The sequence below is a fragment of the Somniosus microcephalus genome, unplaced genomic scaffold (assembly GCF_052327205.1).
Source record: "Somniosus microcephalus isolate GS21.2 unplaced genomic scaffold, FLI_Smic_1.0 scaffold321, whole genome shotgun sequence".
Lineage (NCBI taxonomy): Eukaryota > Metazoa > Chordata > Chondrichthyes > Squaliformes > Somniosidae > Somniosus > Somniosus microcephalus.
Window position 1 is genome coordinate 206,882 of NW_028225508.1, and position 22,629 is coordinate 229,510.

General features: G+C 45.0%; 1 protein-coding gene across 1 annotated transcript; it reads left to right on the forward strand.

The window, feature by feature from the left end:
• Positions 1 to 538: 538 nt before the first annotated feature.
• On the forward strand, positions 539 to 17,549 carry LOC147081876 (gastricsin-like). The gene is made up of 9 exons (XM_085980636.1): positions 539 to 646; positions 2,498 to 2,663; positions 4,313 to 4,430; positions 4,544 to 4,662; positions 7,191 to 7,390; positions 9,572 to 9,694; positions 12,402 to 12,546; positions 15,499 to 15,597; positions 17,092 to 17,549. The coding sequence occupies exons 1-9, from the start codon at positions 591 to 593 to the stop codon at positions 17,245 to 17,247; spliced, it is 1,182 nt and encodes a 393-aa protein (XP_085836762.1). The 5' UTR covers positions 539 to 590; the 3' UTR covers positions 17,248 to 17,549.
• The last annotated feature ends 5,080 nt before the right edge of the window (positions 17,550 to 22,629 follow it).

Genomic DNA, 22,629 nt, shown 5'->3' on the forward strand with positions numbered 1-22,629 from the left:
ATCACTAAAACAGATTATCTGGTCATATATTTCATTGCCGTTTGTGGGAGCTTGCTGTGCACAAATTGGCTGCAGCTTTCCCTACATTACAACAGTGACGATACTTCATGAAGTACTTCATTGGCTGTAAAGCGCTTTGGGATGTCCTGAGGTTGTGAATGGCGCTATATAAATGCAAGTTTTTCTTTTTGTGAACAATATAAATACATGCACAGTTACTTACTGAGTGGAATAGCTCAGTTTCCCTCCTAATTATAGAATTAAAACATATTTTACTGCAACAATCCAATTATTATCAGAATGGTTCGTTGTTGGCTTGTTTTCAGATGCGAGTCTCCTGACCATGAAATTTTGTTCAAGGTTGACGAAGGTTGAAGTATTTTAAGGTTACTTTGTTTGTATTAAAAAAAGAACAATGGAATAATATAGTTTGAGATAAAATGACCTTCATTAGTGAAGTTGAAAAACAAATCGCCTGTTTACTCGCAAGTATAAAGGCACCCAGACTGCTCCAATCTCCAGCACAATTCAAGGAATTGTGTGGACCTCTGTTGGCACCAGCATTCCGGGACACCACACCAAGGAACAGAATGAAGTGGTTAATCTTTGCCCTGGTCTGTATCCAGCTCTCTGAGTGTTTCTACAAGTAAGTCATTAAACAATTGAATAACTTTGTACCACTTGAAATTTTCACCAGATTATATGCTAGTTGGTGAATATTCTGTTAATAGGGATGCTTGTTTAAAGGGAAAAGAGGCGCTAGTTAATTCTGCCTGATAGCTGAGCTTCATTTGCAGTCACACGTATTAGAAGTGGATGGACAAAAAGGTTGATTATTGCCATACTTGCCAAAATGAATGACAATGTAGAACTAGAGGATGCGAGTATAAAATTAACAAGTTTAAGGCAAGAAGGAAATTATTTCCCACAGTTGCTTAGATCAGTTTGGATGAAGAAGGCTCCTCGTCCGATTTGATCTCACCTGTCCAGAATACCAACCCTGTCATCTGCCCATTACAGCTTGAAGATCTGCCTAAACACACAGGCAGGTCCTTAATTTAACGTCTCGTCCAAAAAAGGCACCTCTGAGAAATGCAGCACTCCCTCAGCACTGTACTAAAGTGTTGGCTCATGATCCCACAGCCTTCTGATTGACTCATCAGAGTGCTACCAAGTAAGCCAGGCTGTGTCACTTAAATAATTCAAACAAAAGAGTTGGATGAGCATCTAATTAAGAGGGAGACTGAAGGCTGTAGGGATAACTTTGGGGAGAGATGAGCAATAATTAATGGAACACCATGGTTCCTGTACTACTGGGACTAAGGCATTGCCATCTGTGTCAAGGTACCCTTCTGGGCTGGATCGTGGTACACTGTGGGGAGGGACAGAAATTCTGGGATAAATTTTTCAAACTTCCTTCCAAGAGATTAAATGTGTACCACGGAGGAAAAATTGGGTCACGCCCCCTTTGGGGCACTAACTTCGCCGGGGCGCTGCTTTTAGCGCCCAAAAAAAATTATCGCCCCAACACCGCAAATTGAATCGAAGTGCCCCAAACAGGAGGCGGGGCGCTACTGGAAGCGCTCCCCCTCCCTCTTGGGGCACTCCCATTCAATTTTCGCGGCGTTACGTGCAACAGCGCCGCATGCGTCGGCACGTAGCGCCGCGGTGTTACAGGCCTCCCTCCCCTGATTAAAGGGGAGGGGCCTAGCACAGCGTGCACTGGGGCCATGCTGGATCACCGGGGAGCGGGGTGCCGGCAGAAGAGCCCGGCACTCAAGAGGAGTACCGGGATGACTGATCGCGGCCGGCACCCTGCAGGACGAGGCGAAAGGAGGCTGGTGCTGGCAGGAGGCTCAAGAAAAACGGGCGCCCGCCCTTTAATTTGTGCCACCGCGGCCACTGAAACACCACCCTGACGCTGTCGGGCATAACGCCCGGTGGTAGGTCAGGGGGCGCGAGCCAAGTTAGCGAGCGGGGCACGAGCGGGGTGCTGCGCATGACGATGATGTCATCACCGGATGCGCAGCACTGCGGGGTGCTACCAGCTACCGCCGCCGTTAACCTTCCGCTGAATTTCGTGGGAGGCGTTAGTGGTGCCGCGCGCAGGCACTCGGTGCTATGTGCCCTGTTAGCGCCCCCTTGGGGAGGCGCAAAGCAACCCAATTTTTCCCCCATAGAGTCCATCATAAGGTTTGACAAAAGGTCATTATTCACAGATTTTTTGGGGGGATCAGCACAAGCTTGTATAAAGTCTGCAGGAATGCGCTTTGATTCTAAACAAGTCACTATGCATGAAATCCAGAAATAAATCAAGATTAATAGTTTGAGAAAGGTCCTCATTTCCCCACTCAGTTCTCGTGGGGACCTGAACTGTTTTGATTTGAACCCTTGTTGAATCTTGGAATGACAGTACGGTTCATGATTTCCATTTTTAAACAAAGCTTGCTCCGCTCACAATTATTTGATCGCTGATAATGGGTTTTTATCATCTCAGAGTGCCTTTGCACAGATGCAAATCTGTGCGCGAGATCCTGAAGGAGCGCGGGGAGCTGAAACAGTTCTTAGAAACTCACAAGTGTGATCCCGCCTTGAAGTACCGCCATCTCTTCCCCGGATACCAGTCGGAGGATGCAAATGAGCCGCTCCTGAATTACATCGATGTAAGTAAAAAGGGAAACCAACTCAATGTAGTCAAGTGAGGCCGGGTTAACGGGCTGCTGCTTTGGGTTTGAGTTTCCAGTTCACATATCAGCAGGTACAATGAGCAGACAGGCTGGTGATTGTAAACTCTGCCAGCACTTTCATTTCTCAGTTCACTATTGGGTTTTCAGAGTAATTCCTTCGGTAGCTGCCAACTTACTAAGGAGAAGAGCATGGGAATGCCCCAACGCAACAAGCTAATAACCGTTCCCTCCGCAACACCCTGGTCCACTCCTCAATCACCCCCAACACCCCCTCCTGTTCCCATGGCACCTTCCCGTGCAAGCGCAGGAGATACAACACCTGCCCTTTTACCTCCGCCCTTCCCAACGTCCAGGGCCCCAAACACTCCTTCCAGGTGAAACAGCGATTGACTTGTATTTCTTTCAATTTAGTATACTGCATTTGCTGCTCACGATGCGGTCTCCTCTACATTGGGGAGACCAAACGCAGATTGGGTGACCACATTGCGGAACACCTCCGTTCAGTCTGCAAGCGTGACCCCCAAGCTTGCGGTGGCCTGTCACTTTAATTATCCGCTCTACTCCCACTCTGACCTCTCTGTCCTGAGTCTCTTACACTGTTTCAATGAAGCTCAACGTAAGCTCCCCGCCCCCCTTTTCTTGCTTCTGCACTTGCTTAAAAACCTGTTCCATCTCTAACTCTTTCCAGTTCTGACGAAGGGTTATCGACCTGAAATGTTAACTCTGTTTCTCTCTCCACAGATGCTGCCTGACCTGCTGAGTATTTCCAGCATTTTCTGTTTTTATTTAAGCCAATCACTGAACCTTTCCTCAAGCTTTCATTTCCGAGTTATTCTCCCTTTAAACACTAGTGGAGCTCTTCTACTTTTAATGACTCATCACTAAAATAAATTGTGACATTTTGGGCTCCTCTACTGATAGGAATAGGAGGAGGCCGTTCAGCCCCTCGAGCCTGTTCCGCCATTCAATGAGATCATGGCTGATCTGCGATCTAACTCCATCTACCCGCCTTTGGCCCATATCCCTTAATACCTGTGGTTAACAGAAAGTTATCAATCTCCGATTTAAAATTAACAATTGATCTAGCATCAATTGTCATTTGCGGAAGAGAGTTCGAAACTTCTTCCACCCTTTGTGTGAAGAAATATTTCCTAATTTCACTCCTGAAAGGTCTGGTTCTAATTTTTACACAATGCCTCCTAGTCCTAGAATCCCCAACCAGCGGAAATAGTTTCCCTCACTCTACCCTATCTGTTCCCCTTAATATCTTGAAAACTTCGATCAGATCACCCCTTAAATTTCTAAATTCTAGGGAATACCACCCTAGTTTGTGTAATCTCTCCTCGTAACTTAACCCTTGGAGTCTGGGTATCATTCTGGTAAACCTACGCTGCACTCTCTCCAAGACCAATATATCCTTCCTAAGGTGTGGTGCCCAGAACTGCTCACAGTACTCCAGGTGTGGTCTAACCAGGGCTTTGTATAGCTGCAGCATAACTTCTACCCCCTTGTATTCTAGTCCTCTAGATATAAAGGCCAGCATTCCATTAGCCTTTTTGATTAATGACACAGTTACCCAGTGTAAAAATTATCAATTCTAATTTCCGTTTTCAAACTTGCACCAGAACTTCTACTATGGACCCATTACTGTTGGTACCCCACCCCAGAGTTTCACAGTTCTGTTCGACACTGGTTCATCCAACCTTTGGCTCCCATCCATCTACTGTAACAGCCCAACATGTAGTAAGTATAACTCACGCAAGTGATTGTTTCCCCAGTTTATTTTGTCATTGTATGGTCAACTAACTCCCCACAGCCTTTCAGGAAGAGATCATGATTTATTCCTCTCTTTTCAGTGGATCACACCAGATACAATCCAACTAAATCCTCAACATTCACCACAAAAAAACAAAGCTTCAGCATAGCTTACGGCTCTGGTAGTTTGAGTGGCTATTTTGGATACGATACAGTGAATGTAAGTATTATATGGTAATGACCAAAAAGGTACCAGTCATTGACCTTGCATTTATATAATGTCTTCTGTGGCCTCAGGACCTCCCAAAGCGCTTTACAGCCAATGAAGTATTTTTGAAATATAGTCACAGTTTTAATGTAGGAGACGTGGCAACCAATTTGAGCTCAGCAAGGTCCCATAAACAGCAATGAGATAATGACCAGGTAATCTGTTTTTAATGATGTTAGTTGCGGGATAAATATTGGCCCTGCTCTTCTTCGAAATAGTGCCATGGGATAGTTTACGTCCACCTGAGAGGGCAGATGGGGCCTCAGCTTTAATGCCTCATCTGAAAGACGGCACCTCCGACAGTGCAGCACTCCCTCAGTACTGCACAAAAGTGTCAGCCTAGAATTTGTGCTCAAATCCCTGGAGTAAGACTTGAACCCACAACATTCTGACTCAGAGGTGAGAATGCTACCAACTGAGTCACAGCTAAAGGCTTTCCACGCCTCATTGATTGGCAGGGCGGGACCTCCACAATCCTACAGGTGCCCTGCTGATTCCAGCTGTACTTCCAACCGAATGGCCTACTCCTGCTCCTGTAACCCCAGGGTCGTTTACATGCAGAAGGTGGGGTTATACCAGGGTATATGAGGTTTGCCAGGGGGTTATACCACAATGGGGGCAGAGACGTACTGGGCCAGGCCTACCGTGAAATGACTATTTCTCCAATTTTTTTGATCATCGAATGATCAAATACCTTTCTCCAGCCTTTGACGAAACAGATAATAAGTAATTCCTCGCTTTTCAATTTGGGCCCTCGGGCCGTCTCTGCTGATTTCTTAATGCTGGACCCCAGGCACCTGTGCCCAGCGTTCAAAGAGCACAAACCCATGGGTATTTAACATGTGCCGGCCCACATGTGGACGGGCACACTTTCCCTCGACCAGATCCCCAGCGGGAATTGGCAGGGAGTCAGGGACACAGCGGAAGGCGTCCCCAAGTTGCTTTCTGCTTCACACCCAGCCTGGATCTGCCAAAGTATTGGTGGGTGTGAGACAGAAAGCCTCAGCCATTGCAGATTGGTTCCTAGATATTAACTGCGCACTGTTTCTTACAATGATGATATGACAGTCATTTTCTCGTGTTTGGGTTAGTCAACACACGCCAGCGATGCACGGTATTACTGACCTGCATGGCTGGCCATTGCCTGACCAAAACTGTAAAAAGCCCACATAAAACTGAAGCAGGATACAGTCTACTCCTGGCAGTTCAGTCATTTATTAATGGGAACATTAGCATTATGTTACTGGACTAGTAATCCAAATGCCTGTACTGATGACCCAGAGACATGAGTTCTAAATCCCACCATGGCAACGTGGGGATTTAAATTCAGTTAAATAAATTTGGAATAAAAAGCTAGTATCAGTAATGGTGACCATGAAACTATCGGGTTGTTGTAAAAACCCATCTGGTTCACTAATGCCCTTTAGGGAAGGAAATCTGCCGTCCTTACCTGGTCTGGCCTGTATGTGACTTTCAGACCCACAGCAATGTGGCTGACTCTTAACTGCCCTCTGCAATGGCCCAGCAAGCCACTCAGTTGTCAAAAAGGCAGCTGACCACCACCTTCTCGAGGGCAATTAGGGATGGGCAATAAATGCTCGCCTTACGAGCAATGCCCACATCATGTGAATGAATGAAAAAAAAGTTTAATAATTGATCCATGAATTTTAATCAAGCAATGGAAATAACACGGCAAAGTGATAATTTATTAATAAAAATCAGATTATCAGATAATTTTAATTCAGCGATTTTGAATTAGAGGAGTAGCCTACATATTATCAACAATTGCAGGTACCAGGGAATGACTTTAAAGCCAGAATCTCATCTCGTGCTGCTTGCATTTTTCTTCAAAGGTTTATGATGTCATCAGTTGAACTGATCGCTACCTTTATAATAACTCATTTGTAATATTCATTAATCTCTATATATTGTTGCAGTAAACTCAAAGTGTAATGTTAGCGTACTTGATTTCCAAAAGGCACGAGCTCAAGTGAAACCTGTACTAAGAACACTTTGTTTCTGTCGCCAGCCTTGTGAGCAATTACAATGTCACTTGTGGGACTCAGATTGAGGCCTGAGATTCCCCACACGCTCCATCTTCCCAAACAAAACCAGAGAGGAGCTTGAAGGAAGGTGAGGCACTGCCCTAAAAAAAGGGCAAACAGCGACATAGAACTGCCTCCTCTGTCTTGCTCCAGTTGGTGGGTTGTAGAGTAGCGTTACTATGGCACAGGAGGAGTTTGGTGGCAGCTCCCCCAGTCTGAGGTGGGATTGTGCCCAGTCTGGTATTTGAACAAAATGACCTAAAGGAATAGAAGCCTTCTGCTGATTTTGAAAGAATCTGTATTCGGAGCACAGTTGTTGGGTTAGGATTAATCAATCAATGGCCAAGGCATTGGAATCGTCTGTCAGCTCAATGTTGTCTTGTTTCTAAACTTAGTGTAATATTTTCTGGTTCTCTTTTTGTCTCCCCACCCAAGGTTGCAGGCATATCTATTCCAAAGCAGGAGTTTGGCCTCAGTGAGAGTGAACCTGGGTCGGCCTTTTATTATTCAAAGTTTGACGGAATCCTCGGTCTTGCATACCCATCACTTTCAGCAGGGGGCGCCACAACAGTGTTTGATAGCATGATGAGCGACAATCTGGTGTCAGAGCATCTGTTTTCTATATATCTGGGCAGGTAAGAGTATGGGATCATACTGAAATATTGAAATGAGCCAAACGGCTGCCAGTATTTAACTGATGGGATTTGTTCAAAGCAGAGAGAGAAGTTTCATAAGAAACCATGGGAATCCTATAGTCTGGTGCTCAAATAGGTGATTAAAGAAAGACTTCCATGTCCTCAGGATATTCCAAAGCACTTTACAGCCAATTAACTACATATTAAGAAATAACAACAGAAAATGCTGGAAAAACTCAGCAGGCCAGGCAACATCCGTGGAGAGAGAAATAGATTCAACGTTTCAGGTCAAAACCCTTCGTCAGGACTGAAAAAACACAGGAAATGAAACAGATTAAAAGGCCAGTTTGGAGGCTGGGAAATGGGGATGAAAGAATAAAACAGAAGTGAAGAGACATTAAGAGGTATTCAAAACCAGACGAGATGGTGATAGGACTAGTAAAGAGACAAAAGACGGCTCTAGATTAGGTGTGAAATGCGCTGTCAGAATGAGACAGCTGCCATGTGGGAGAGAAAAAAAGGGGAAGGGCACAAAACAAAGGAGTGGATAAAATATATATATAAAAATGTAATAGGGGCCGAGGTTATGATCTGAAATTGTTGAACTCGATATTGAGTCCGGAAGGCTGTAAAGTGCCTAATCGGAAGATGAGGTGCTGTTCCTCGAGCTGACGCTGGGTTTCCGTGGAACAATGCAAGAGCCCGAGTACGGTGAGGTCTGAGTGGGAATGGGGCAGTGAATTAAAGTGACAGGTGACCGGAAGCTCGGGGTCACCCTTACGGACTGAACAGAGGTGTTCCACAAAACAGTCACCCAATCTGCGTTTGGTCTCCCCAATGTAGAGGAGACCACATCGTGAGCAGCGGATACAGTATACTAGATTGCAAGAAGTACAAGTAAATCGCTGTTTTACCTGGAAGGGGTGTTTGGGGCCCTGGGCAGTGGGAAGGGGGGAGGTATAAGGGCAGGTGTTGCATCTCCTGCACTTGCATGGGAAGGTGCCGGGTGAAGGGGAAGGGGTGCTGGGGGTGATAGAGGAGTGGACTAGGGTGTCTCGGAGGGAGCGGTCCCTACGGAATGCTGAAAGGGGAGGGGAGGGGAAGATGCGTTTGGTGGTGGGATCACGCTGGAGGTGGCGGAAATGGCGGAGGATGATCTGTTGAATGTGGAGGCTGGTGGGGTGAAAGGTGAAGACAAGGGGAACCCTATCGTGGTTCCGGGAGGGAGGGGCAGGGGTGAGGACAGAAGTGGAGGAGATAGAACGGACACGGTCGAGGGCCGTGTCAACCACAGTAGAGGGGAATCCTCGGTTGAGGAAAAAGGAAGACATGTCGGAAGCACTGGTGTGGAAGGTGGCATCGTCAGAGCAGATGCGGCGGAGACGGAGAAACTGAGTAAAACTACATATTAAGTGTAGTCACTATTGTAATGCAGGAAACATGGCAACCAATTTGTGCACAGCAAAGTCCCACAATCAGCAATGTGATAATGACGAGATAATCTGTTTTTTTAATGATGTTGGTTGAGGGATAAATATTGGCCAGGCCACCAGTAGAACTCCCAAGCTCTTCTTCAAAATAGTGCCATGGGATCGTTTATATCCACCTGAGAGAGCAGACGGGGCCTTGGTGTAATGTCTCAACCGAAAGACAGCACCTCCGACAGTGCAGCGCTCCCTCAGTATTACACTGGAGTAACAGCCTAGATTTTGTGCATCATTTTCTGGAGTGGGACTTCAACCCCCAGCCTTCTGACTCAGTGGTGAGAGTGCTACCCACTGAGCCACAACTGAAGCTGAGCCAGGTGTTGAAAGCGGGACATCACTACAGTACATTTTTGTACAAGACCAGTATATAATCTGGAGTTACTAAGCCATAGTTCATGTTTGTATGGAGCAGTGTCATGTGCGAGTAATATGAGCCTATACTATAATTCAAAATAATGATGAACCTTTTATAGTTAAATACTGTTGGTCATAGATTGCTTGATGCTAACTGTGATGCAGAATCTAAGGCAATATATTTTGCCTAAACCAGTTACAGGACTATCCCAGTGGGTGGAGGAGTTAGTGGGACTCATGTTTCTGTCAGTAACTTGAAGCTAGATGAGGACAAATTATGTCAAATTGCTGAAGGACTAATTGAAACATTAGTAAAGCTGAATATATTTCTTCATTCCAGGGTTCCAAATAGTCAAGACGGTGGTGAAGTGACATTTGGAGGAATTGACAATAAGCTGTATACTGGTGAAATTACCTGGGTCCCTGTTCTTCAGGAAATGTACTGGCTTATCTACATGCAAGGGTAAGTAAGAAAGGAAGAACAGTAAAATGGATAATGAGTGATTGCTTACCCAGCGGGCTGGTACTGGCCACAGATCACCTTGAGGACTAAGTTATATAAATACAATGAATTAGAGCAGACATGAGTTCAAATCCCACCATGGCAGCTGGGGAATTTAAATTCAATTAAAATAAATCTGGAATAAAACAATTATTATCAGTAATGCTGACCATGAAACTACCAGATTGTCGTAAAAACCCATCTGGTTCATTATTGTCTTATAGGGAAGGAAATCTGCCGTCCTTACCCGGTCTGGCCTATATGTGACGCCGGACCCACAGCAATGTGGTTGACCCTTAACTGCCCTCTGAAATAGCCTAGCAAGCCGCTCAGTTTTATTCAAGAAGGCGGCTCACCACCACCTTCTTGAGGGCAATTAGGGATGGGCAATAAATGCTGGCCTTGCCAGCAACGCCCACATCCCATGAATGAGTAAAAAAAGTAAAAGTCTACAAAACACAAATCCTAGTGACATACACAATACAAACCTGAAGCTCTGTGCATAGATACTTTCAATCTTGCTTAAAAAGAGATGTGCAGAGGCAGGAGGCCATTTGGCCCGTCCAGTTCACCTTCAACAGAAACTTTTCATCACTACCTCACAGTGTCTAATTGCTGTTTATATGACTCCAGAGATTTTTGCCACCATTATCCTGTCTGGAAGAACATTTGAGGTATGAATCACTTTTAGTGTGAAGAACTGCCTTGTGACATTGTACCTTTTATCAGTTTCTACCTGTGTCCTCTTGTGCTGCAGTCATGTTTTAACTGGAGAAGGTGCAAAAAAGATTTACTAGGATGATACCAAACTGAGAGGTTATACCTATCAGGAAAGATTGAACGGGCTGGGGCTCTTTTCTCTAGAAAAGAGAAGACTGAGGGATGACCTTATAGAAGTCTTTAAGATTGTGAAAGTGTTTGATAGGGTAGACATAGAGAAGATGTTTTCACTTGCGGAGAAACCAGAACTAGGGGCCATAAATATAAGCTTGTCACTAATACATCCAATAGGGAATTCAAGAAAACTTCTTTACACAGAAATTGGTTAGAATGTGGAACGCAATACCACAAGGAGTAGCTGAGGCGACTCGCATAGATGCATTTAAGGGGAAACTAGATAAACACATGAGGGAGAAAGGTATAGAAGGATATGTGGATGCGGTTAGGTGAAGAAGGGTGGGAGGAGGCTTGTGTGGAGCATAAACACCATCGTAGACCTGTTGGGCAGAATGACCTGTTTCTGTGCTGTAAATAGGAGGTAACTTGAAATGGTGATCAAGATTAACCATTTCTATTTCACTCAGTATATTATTATCAGATAAATTCCAGAATTGTTGGTATATATTGGATATGGTACTGGCATCGATGGTCTTTAACATCTTGGGGGAAAAATTCAGTTGTTAAGAGGGCGCTAATGGGGCGCAAAGCAACTAGCGCCCGGGCGCGGCGATATTTGCGCCGCTCGCAAAATTAACTAGACATTTTGCGGCGGCGCTAAACACTACCGCCACGATCTCCTGCGCCGGCAGATCATGACGTCAGTCGAGTGCGCAACGCCCTGGTAGCGCCCGGGACCGGATATTGAGTGGCGCCCCCTGCCTTACCGCCTGCCGCTAGCAACAACAGGTTGAGGGGAGCGTTTTGCTGTCAGAAAGGGACTGGGGGAGCGCTATTTAAAAGTGACCGCTTCCTGCCTTTTTTTGTTGGTGACATTTTTGCACCACGCATTCTGAGAGCGAGAGAGACTTCTGGAGAGATTCAACGCTGTGTGAAGCGATTTTGGGTACTGAGCACCACTTTGCAGGTTTATTTTGATTTGCCCTTCCTTGCTTCGCCAGCGCTCTGAGGTAGCGCCTCGCTGCTCGGCCTCTGTGCCTTAAGGCAGGTGTGAAGCGCCTGATTTAGCGCTCCATTCACCTCCAGGGGCGATAAAAGCCACGTTTGCCGTCGGAGGTGATAATTAGCGCCAGGCGCTAAACTTTGCGCACGGCTGATAAAGGCGCCCCAAACGGGGCGATACTGAATTTCTCCCCCTTTATGTTGAGTGTGGTCTCGGACATATCCTGCTGTGTAGGTGGCAGTGCCTCAGATCTGATCTGATTGCTGCCTGCATCTATCCCATAGAGTGAAAAATACTGCCAGGCAACAGTGGGTAATGACCTCAATGAGATTCCAGCAAGTTAGAAGAGACACTTGTTAGAATGAGCAAAAGGAGAAAAACATAGACAGACATTAACAGAACAAAAATTAAAGAATAATTTAAAAGGGAGGAAGGTTTAAAAAACATGAGAGTCATGAGCAATGTTCCTCCTAAGGTGACTGGCCACATCACCGCGCGCCAATCGTAAGGTCCCACGCAGGCCGCTCACCAGATGCTGCTGCTGGAAGAGATACGCAAATTTAAAGGGCCCGCACAGGGGGAAGAAGTTAGAGGGAAAATTGGTCATGAGTAGAGAATACTGAAAGTGAAAGATGAAGACAAAATGCTAAACTCAGAAATCTAAAATGTTTGTAAAAACCAGAACTTCTTAATTAAGAGGTGAAAAAGTAGGGAAATTAAAAATAGATATAACCATAAGCAAAAAAAATGTTGGGAAACTGCTATTATGGTTCTAAATTACTATTTAACAAAAAGATAAATAACTATCAATGTAATTCTGTCTTTCAGTGTGTTTCTCAATGACAATCCTACCTTCTGTACCCGAGGATGTCAAGCTATGGTTGACACTGGGACTTCGTACCTCACTGTACCAGATCAGGAGTTCGGAGAACTGATGCAGTACATTGGCGCAAGCCAGGATGAGTATGGTGCGGTAAGTTTTTGTAACAAGTGCTAACTGATACAGATTCTGTGACTGTACCAGCAGTAAGGCTTTAGTGACAGTTATTGGTCACTAAAGTGGAACTACGTTGACAAGACCGTCCCTTCAGCTCTGGGACTTGGGTTTGATACAACTGATCGTGGTGGATGACCGTCTCCTCTATCTGATTTCTGTAAGAATCCTAAGTAAAATTAATTTAATTGTCTCCATCGAATCATTAATGGATTTAAGTCTTAGCTAATTCGCACAAAATTTGTACTCTTATTTGGAGGGGTCACAAGGATAGCTGGTGTGGAAAATGAAATTGTCCTACCAGTACAGTAATGCCTGCTCTTTTCAGACTGCGCTTGATAGACATTGTTGGGGCAGTGTAGAGGCATTTAACTTCTACTGCCTATGACAAGGGAGTGTTTGGTGCAAAAATAAAATGTCGCTGTCCCAGCACTAGACAGCCACATTTTGCTGGTTTTGTGCAAAATAAAGGCTTCAAAATTATATTATCACCCCATACAATGAGCAGAAAAAGCTTGGATTGAGGAAAACCTTTATGAAGATTAATTTGATTTCCCTTCTGCCTTGTTACCAAGAATGTTTCTCTCTGCTCCCTGTTGAAGCACAGATCTGTCCATTTCTTCTTTGATTGCTTCATTTGAGTTCTCATTTGCTGTGCTAGTTGATTTGTGTAATTAAAGTCCATGGTTCCTGGCTTTAGATTGCCGAGTGTCTCTCTCTTGGTTGAGCACCAATTGCTTCATGTCACCGCTTCATGATTTTAAAAGATTGGATCTTGTTTCTCGTAATCCTTTTCTAAGTGAAAGCGGAATTAGTTCACTTACCACCTTCTCCTCATCGGATTTTGATTGAAGGGCTGGTATCACTCTCTTTGTCCACCTTCAAACCCTTTGCAATACCTTTTGTGTCTTTTTGTACAGTTACCAAAACGAGACAATACATTGAAGTGTAGGTTCACCAAAGGTTTATAGTATCAGTAGAAACTCTTTGGACTTCAACTCTATAGATCTGCTTATAGTTCCTAGAATTCTGTTTCCCATACCAATTGCTCTTGTACAGTGAGACGAAATGTTCAATGTTTGGTAAACTGCCATGATCAATCATAGAATCATACAGCACAAAAGGAGGCCATTTGACCCGTTGTGTCTGTGCCGGCTCTTTGAAAGAACTATCCAATTAGTCCCACTCCACTGCTCCTTCCCCATAGCCCTGCAAATGTTTCTCCTTTTCAAGTATTTATCCAATTCCCTTTGGAAAGTTTCTATTGAATCTGGATCCACCACCCTTTCAGGCAGTGCATTCCAGATCATAACAACTTGCTGTGTAAAAATCAATTCTTGTCATCCCCCTGGTTCTTTTGCCAATTATCTTAAAAGATGGCAGAATTTCAAATCATGCCCTTTATACCATGATTTACACATGATCATCATTTTGCAGATAGCCACTGACTACAAATGCTGGTTGGACCCAATATCAATTTTGAATATGTCTTTATCCTGGACTATAATACTTGTTTGAGTCCCTCGATGCCAAACACTGTCCCACAGCCAAAGGGCAGGAAAGGGACCTCTTTCCCAGGTCTCTGACACGGCTGCTCCTAAGGCACAAAATGATGTCCTGAAGCCGCGTCGTGTGATATGCGCAACAAACGTGTCAACACATTTAAAATAAATGGATCGACATCTTTCTTAAAACAAAGGAATTTCATCAGAACATGTTACTAGTATTGTGCTGTGTGATTGCACGTGGTCCTTATCAAAGAAAACATTGAACAACATTTGGCTTTACAAAGCCATTTTAGCCTTCATAGGGCCCTGTGATACTGGGACATTTTAGAAGAGAGTTTACATAGGATTACATAGGATATACGGCACAGAAACAGGCCATTCGGCCCAACCAGTCCATGCCAGCATTTATGCTCCACTCGAGCCGCCTCCAGTCTTCCCTCATCTAAACCTATCAGCATAACCCTCTATTCCCTTCTCCCTCATATGCTTATCTAGCCTCCCCTTAAATGCATCTACACTATTCACTTCAACCACTCCCTGTGGTAGTGAGTTCCACATTCTCACCACTCTCTGGGTAAAGAAGTTCCTTCTGAATTCCCTATTTGATTTCTTGGTGACTATCTTATATTGATGGCCTCTAGTTTTGCTCTTCCCCACAAGTGGAAACACTCTCTCTGTATCCACTCTATCTAAACCTTTCATCATTTTAAAGCCCTCTATTAGGTCACCCCTCAGCCTTCTCTTTTCAAGAGAAAAGAGACCCAGCCTGTTCATCCTTTCCTGATATGTATACCCTCACATTTCTGGTATCATCCTTGTAAATCTTTTTTACACCCTCTCCAGTGCCTCTATATCCTTTTTGTAATATGGTGACCAGAACTGTACGCAGTACTCCAAGCGTGGTCTAACCAAGGTTCAATACAAGTTTAGCATAACTTCTCTACTTTTACATTCAATCCCTCAAGAAATAAACCCGAGTGCTTGGTTTGCCTTTTTTTATGGCCTTGCTAATGTGTGTCGCTACTTTCAGTGATTTGTGTGATTGTTTAATTCAATATAACAAAATACAGAGTAAGGCCCTCGCCTCTGTGGCAAAGCACTCCAAGTTATAACAACTCCCTGAGTAAAGAAATTTCCCCTAATCCCTCTCCTAACTCTCTTAGTAAGAATTTTAAATTGATGACCCGTTGTCTTTGACTCCCGAGCTGGAGGAAATTCTCTTGTCCAATTCACTCCACCAAAGGCCTTGATTATAAAAGCCTCGATTCAATCTCTTCTTGTGGTTCTCTCCTCCAGTGGAAATCAAGCTGTGTGAAATAGGTTATCTGTGGAATTAGTAACGTCTCCAACAATTCCTTGCTGTGCGTCTTCCGTTCGAGCTACACATGCAGATCTACTGAATGTTTTCTTCTTTATTCAATAGTACGTTGTCAACTGTGACTCTATTGCAAGCATGCCTTCATTGACCTTTATCATCAACGACGCTAAACTCACTATTCCAGCCTCGGCCTACATCAGACAGGTGTGTACGACAGATACTGTCTTTTTTTTTAAAACCAATGCGCAACGTGACTCAGTTTAGTCAGAATAGCTGCAACATTGACTGGAGAATCTGTCTGTTTTGTTAACTGTGAAACCTTAGAAATATTAGGCAAAGATTTCCTTTGTGCGCTAGTTGTAATAAAATCACAAACCCTTTATAAAGAAGATGTTTTATGATTTTTGTTGCACACAGTGCACAAGGAAAATGTTATTATTTGAGGGGAGGGCAAAACAGGATGTCGGTTTTATAATCTAACTTCCATTCGCTCTCTCTTCATAATGTCACCTTTCAGTGAGGGGTTGTGTTATAAATTTCTCTATGACCACTTTTAATGAAGCTATTATCATTTAACAGGAGGCCAATTGTGTGGGGCAGAATATAGATCCACTGGGAGATATTTTCCCCTTCCCTTCCCTGCCCTCCCCTTCCTCCAGTGGAGTTCACTGTCACCTCACACATTCTACATACTGGTGGAGGAATTCTCAAATTCCCATTTTCAAATGGCTGAAGATATGGAGACTCAACTTGAGCTATTCCAATGGGAGTCAAAAACCTGACTGTCAGAGATACCTGACCGCCATATAAAATAAAGTAAATAAAAAATCCATAAATGTGGACATTAACATTAATCTCTTTAACCTATTAATGGCCCATATTTTCCGATCCCTACGGGAGTGCACGAGCTGCGTACACACCCGTAGGGGCCGCGAAAGTACCGGTTTCAGGCGTGCGAAGTGCATGCGCTTAAAACCGGCACTTCCGATCTGTCAAAAATCCTCTTGACAGATCCTCTGCCTGACCGAGAGAAGGGCCTCTGCGGGGGCAGGGGGGAGAGGTCCGCTTTCTGCACACCCTCCGCCCGCAGAAAACCTTTAAAAATCTTATGCCTGGTACTTGAGAAGTGCCGGGCTCACGGAGCGCAGCCGACACCCCATGGTGGGGGGGCTTCACAGGAGGCCGGAGACAGCAACGGGGGCAGGTGCTGGCAGGTGGCCAGCAACAAAAATGGCTGCCCGGCACCTCCCCTTTAATTTGCGCAGCCCCGGCCGCAGGTAGGCCCCCCCCCTGACTCTGTCGGATATAGCCTCCGGCAATAAGGCACTACCGAAGATCATGGCTGGGTTGCGAGCGGGGCGCTGTGCACAGTGATGACGTCATCGCAGGAGGTGCAGCATCACGGCGTGCTAATGGTTATCACTGAACGCAAACCTCCCGCTGAATTTCACGGAAGGCATTAGTGGTGCTGTGCCCGGGCGCTAGTTGCTTTGCGAATCAGCTGAATTTTTCCCCCAGCTCTTAACTCTTAAAAAGTAATCTTTCTGTTGTCGGCCCTATTATGAGGCTAGAAAAGTGTAAACTGAAAGTATTTCCGCAGGTTTTTAGTCTAATAGATGAAGTAATTAAACTTGTGCTGAAACTTTGAGGATTTATGCTCATGAATCTAACGGAGTGTCATTATCTCACATTTTGCAGAGTAATGGCTTTTGTTTTGCTGCGATTCAGTCAACCTACCTGTATCCGCCTACCCGATATGGACCATTCTGGATCTTGGGTGACGTCTTCCTGAGAGAGTTCTATTCTATTTACGATAGAGGGAATAATAGAATGGGATTCGCTAAAGCTGCCTAAGCTGTGAACCTTCTAACTTACTTCACTATCTCTCGAAGTAAAGCTGCACCTTCTCCAAGTGATGCCCTGTCTTGACATAAATGATCTTCCTTAATAGACTGATTACAGCCAATTCACTTTAAATGCCTATTGTGGTAAATGGGGTTTTCTGCTAATATTACCCGGGTTGGCCTCGATTTTACCTAGTTTCTACCACACCTGTTCACTGAAATATTTCATCCTTTATTTGATTTTCCCCTGAATGTTACCATATGTTCTTGTGAGTAAACAATAAATACTATCAAAGCATTGCAAAATACTAACCCTGGTTTGTCTGATTCTTGTCTTGTTGATGTGCGTTCAAGGATTTGTCAGTGATAGACAAGCGCCTATATTCACTGTAAACCAACAGATTTTATATTCCAATCATTCTCTGATGTTAAAGTGTGTTTTTTCATGTTACACCCAAGTGGTTTCCTTTTACTTCTTGTGACCTACATTGGCTCCCAGTCCAGCAATGCCTCGATTTTAAAATTCTCATCCTTGTTTTTAAATCCCTCCATGGCCTCACCACTGTGGCCTCTCTGTAACCTCCTCCAGCCCTACAACCCTCCGCGATCTCTGCGTTCCTCCTATTCTGGCCTCGTGCGCATCCCCGATTTTAATCGCTCCACCATTGGCGGTTCAAATTGCCAGCCTCTGCAGTATTTTGCTTTCCTCAAGTCAGGATTAGAGGGACAGCACAGAAGGAGGCCATTCCTACATCGTGCCTGTGCCGGCTCTTTGAAAGAGCTCTCCAATTAGTCCCACTCCCCTGCCTTTTCCCCATAGCCCTGCAAATGTTTCCTTTTCAAGTATATATCCAATACCCTTCTGAAATGTAGATGTAGAGTAATAATAAAAAATTAACAGATTTATTCCCTCTGAACCCACATTGATCCTCTGGGCTATGACTGACCGAGTAAATGAGACATTCAGATCTGTGGGAAAAAGTAAATCACATAGTTTTGGGTTGATTGGCGGGAGAGGTGTGGTAATCATTTTGAAGAGAGGATAGGGCTATGTTGAAAACAGTAGAAAGGGCTCCGTATCAGGCATCCATGTTGGGGATAGCAAACAATTGGAGTTCATCAAAAGGAAAAATTAGGAACTACTTTGAAAATTGTAAAATAAAGTTGTAAATTTAACATCGTCAGATGAGCTGATCAGAGATCAGGCTTTAGGGTACGTAATGTCTGACTAATCTAGTTGAACTTTTTGAGGTGGTCATTAATAAGGTAGATAAGGGAGTGACTATGGATGATATCTATAAAGACTTCCAGAAGCCATTCTAAGGGATTAATGGCAAAAATGCTACTTTGCTGACGACACTAAGTTAGGGGGCCCAGTAAATAGTATAGATGGGAGCAGAAAGTTGCAAAGGGGCATTGATCGATTAAGTGAGTGGGTAAAACTGAGGCAGAAGGAGTTCAATGTGGGAAAGTGTGAGGCCATCCATTTTGGATCTAAGAAAGATCGATCAGAGTATTTTCTAAATGGCGAGAAGCTGGGAACTGTGGGCGAGCAGAGAGATTTCGGGGCCCAAGTACAGAAATCACAAAAAGCTAATGCAGGGGTTCTCAACCGGGGGTCCGCACCCCCAGGGGTCCACGAGAGGGTTTCAGGGGGCCCGCCATAAATAATCTCCGGGAGTTAAAAAAAAAAAAAATACACCGTCATGTAAAGGTGGGATCGAGCTGAGCAAACTTGCAGCTCCGGCCCCAACACGGACCTCTGTCCACCCCCTCCCGAACGTCTGTGAGATGACAGCGGCTGCGGCCGCCAAGCCCAGGCCCTTACTTTCATTTATCACTGGGGTTCTCAACCTTTTTGCTTCTGAGGCCCCCCTCCTGTGTTCAAAAAATTCCACGGATCCCCCAGAACAGAACACGCGGATTTTTTCCGCATAAAAATTCTCTCTGCGCTGCTCCCACTCACCGGCACCGCAGAAAATGCAGGTCCCCACGCCCATCCCGCTCCCTCTTTCCCTCCACATGAGCTCCAATCACCTACCCTCCTCTCCCCTCCCCCCGCCCTCCCTCTTTTCCCCCAAAACCCCCGACTCCCTTGCCAACCGTTCCCGGCACATCCGCCGGTCCCAGTTCTCAGCTTGATTGTCACTCAAACAGCCTTTATCCTCCCGCACACCGATCTCTAATATTTTCATAACTAATAAACCAGGGATTCTCAACCGGAGTCCGCAGCCCCCTAGGGGTCCGCGAGAGGGTTTCGGGGGGTCTGCCATAAATAACCTTCGGGAGTTAAAAGAAAAATACACCGTCGCGTGAAGGTAGGATTGAGCTGAACAAACTGCGGATGTTATATTACAGTGTACAGAGCTCTAGTTAGACCCCATCTGGAGGACTGCATTCAGTTCATGGGAGGGAAAGTAGTGAGTGAGGAGGACATAAAAAACCTGCAAAGGGACATAGACAGGCTAAGTAAGTGGGCAGAGATTTGGCAGATGGAATATAATACTGGAAAGTGTGAGGTTATGCACTTTAGCAGGAAAAATCATAGAGAAAGTTATTACCTTAATGGCAAGAAACTGGAAAGTACTGCGGTACAAAGGGATCTGGGGGTCCTGGTACAGGAACACAAAAAGTTAGTATGCAGGTGCAGCAGGTGATCAAGAAGGCCAATAGAATGTTGGCTTTTATTGCTAGGGGGATGGAATATAAAAACAGGGAGGTATTGTTGCAGTTGTACAAGGTATTGGTGAGACCACGCCTGGAATACTGCATACAGTTTTGGTGTCCATACTTAAGAAAAGACATACTTGCTTTCGAGGCAGTACAAAGAAGGTTCACTCGGTTAATCCCGAGGATGAGGGGGTTGACATATGAGGAGAGTTTGAGTAGATTGGGACTCTACTCATTGGAGTTCAGAAGAATGAGAGGCGATCTTATTGAAACATATAAGATTGTGAAGGGGCTTGATCGGGTGGGTGTGGTGAGGATGTTCCCAATGATGGGTGAAACTAGAACTAGGGGGCATAATCTTAAAATAAGGGGCTGCTCTTTCAAAACTGAGATGAGGAGAAACTTCTTCACTCAGAGGGTGGTAGGTCTGTGGAATTTGCTGCCCCAGAGAGCTGTGGAAGCTACATCATTAAATAAATTTAAAACAGAAATAGACAGTTTCCTAGAAGTAAAGGGAATTAGGGGTTATGGGGAGCGGGCAGGAAATCGGACATGAGGCTGGGTTCGGATCGGTCATGGCCCTGTGGGTGGCAGAGCGGGCCCAGGGGCTGTGTAGGCTAGTCCTGCTCCTACTTCTTGTGTTCTAATTCTGTGTTAGATTTCAGGAGATGGTTCTATTCACAGGGATTAGTGGAGACCTCGGGAACAGGCTGCCAGCTAGGAGTCCTTCAAGAGTAAATTGGGCCTGTTCCTGGCTGGGGTGGAGATCACCTCTTACAGAAGGTAAGTACTGTAGGAAATACAGGGACAGAGTGATCTCCTGGATGAGTTTCGATCGCCTAGATGGGCCGGAGAGGAATTTCCCAGATTTTTTCTCCCAAATTGGCACATTGGGTTTTTTATCTGGTTTTTCGCCTCTCCCGGGAGATCACATGGGTTCGGGTGGGATGGAGAGTGAAAGTAGATTTGAGGTTAGGATCAGATCAGCCATGATCTTATTGAATGGCGGAGCAGGCTCGAGGGGCCGATTGGCCTACTCCTGCTCCTATTTCTTGTGTTCTTATGTTCTGGGCACCGCACCTCAGGAAGAATATATTGGAGGCCAATATTCATCAGAATGATACCTGGGCTTAAAGGTTTCGATTATGAGGACAGGTTGCATAGACTAGGCTTCTAGTCCCTTGAATACAGAAGATTAAGGGTTAATCCAATCGAGGTGTTTAAGATGATTAAAGCATTTGACAGGGCCAATAGAGAGAAACTATTTCCTCTGGTGGGAGAGTCCAGAACAAGGGGGCATTGTGGCGGTACCACCGGTTGTCCCTTACATTGAGATACATAATTCCCTTTAACTTACCTTACTGTATGTGTCTGTTACTATACTCAGGCTTCTCTCCTATACTCTGTGTGATGACGTCAGAGCTTGGAACCTTCCAACAGTAGAGCTCGGAACCTGCTGGCAGTTGAGCTCGGAACCTGCTAGCAGTTGAGCTCGGAAACTTCTAGTCAGTCCTCGTGGTGTCCCCGCTGGGGAAGGACCTACACCACGGTGCTCCTACAGTCAGCCATCTTACCTGCTACCTTACCTGTTGTATTTAACCAGTTCCTGTAAATAAACAACTTATTTATAGTTCGTCAAAGTCACATTCTCTTATTCAGTGGCGATCTACATGAACCGCTACATTGGTGACCCAATGACGTGAGTACGGGAGCTCATCAATTCCTACACTACAATTGGTGACCCCGTATCCGTGAACGATTTTCACGGAAGCAACGCGCAGCCTGACCCTCGTCTTCACAGAAGACAACCGACGAACACGAACCGCTAAATTGGTGACCCAACGACGTGAGTACGGGAGCTCATCAATTCCAACGCTACAATTGGTGAACCCGTATCCGTGAACGATTTTCACGGTAGCAATGTCCAATTTGCAGATGTACGTTCTGTAGAGGTGAGTTATTTATACGAGTCAAGGAGACGTCGTTTGCTGCTGGTTGAAGCTTGACACGCTGTTCCGTTGATCCAGCGTGAGGACAGATTCTTGTTTTCAGAAGCTCAGTTGATTCCTTCTCCATCCACAGTGTTTTCCTCCTTCGTTGAAGTAACTTGTTGGTCTTTACTTGTTTTGGTTGTGGCTTTTTGCGAAACCAATTCCTGAGGCGTTGCCAAGCATCGTGCGGAGGAGTCGGTGACACTGTCTGGCTGACCGTTGTCAGTAGTTCGATCGCATCCATTTCCTGTGTCGTGCTCCAAGCTGGGTCTTGGAAGACAAGTGTACGACTGCACCTTGTATCGTTCCTCCATTTTGGTATCCCGCAGTATATCTTTTGAGATTGCCTAAGGAGAAAGTTTTAGGAATGTACTTGCCATTCGGCAGATTAATATGTATTTCAACAGTTCTTTCGTTAATAATGGAATGTATTTGAACAGGTTTTTTCCACTTGGGTCTTAAACCAGATTTTTGCTCGAACTTCTTTTCCTGCACCCAATCTCCTGCTAGGGGTTGCCACGCTTTTTTTGTCAATTTTTTCTGCCTATTTGTCTCCCTTGTCTTCTAACCAATTTGATGTATTTCCTCTGTTACTTCTTTTTTTAAATCTAACTGTTGCTGTCGGGTCAAGGAATCAGAGTGTAGAGGCAATAAAAGAACCATGGGTTAGTGGTGTATGCGTCTCAGCCCCATACATTAGATAATATGGAGTTTTAGGGGACACTGTCCCT

Bases quoted from the DNA above. Each gene is read 5' to 3' on its own strand.
- LOC147081876 (XM_085980636.1), top strand. From the start codon at position 591: ATGAAGTGGTTAATCTTTGCCCTGGTCTGTATCCAGCTCTCTGAGTGT. The intron at 7,391-9,571 runs GTAAGAGTATGG...TCTTCATTCCAG, and splicing joins TTTTCTATATATCTGGGCAG to GGTTCCAAATAGTCAAGACG. The intron at 15,598-17,091 runs GTGTGTACGACA...CACATTTTGCAG, and splicing joins CCTCGGCCTACATCAGACAG to AGTAATGGCTTTTGTTTTGC.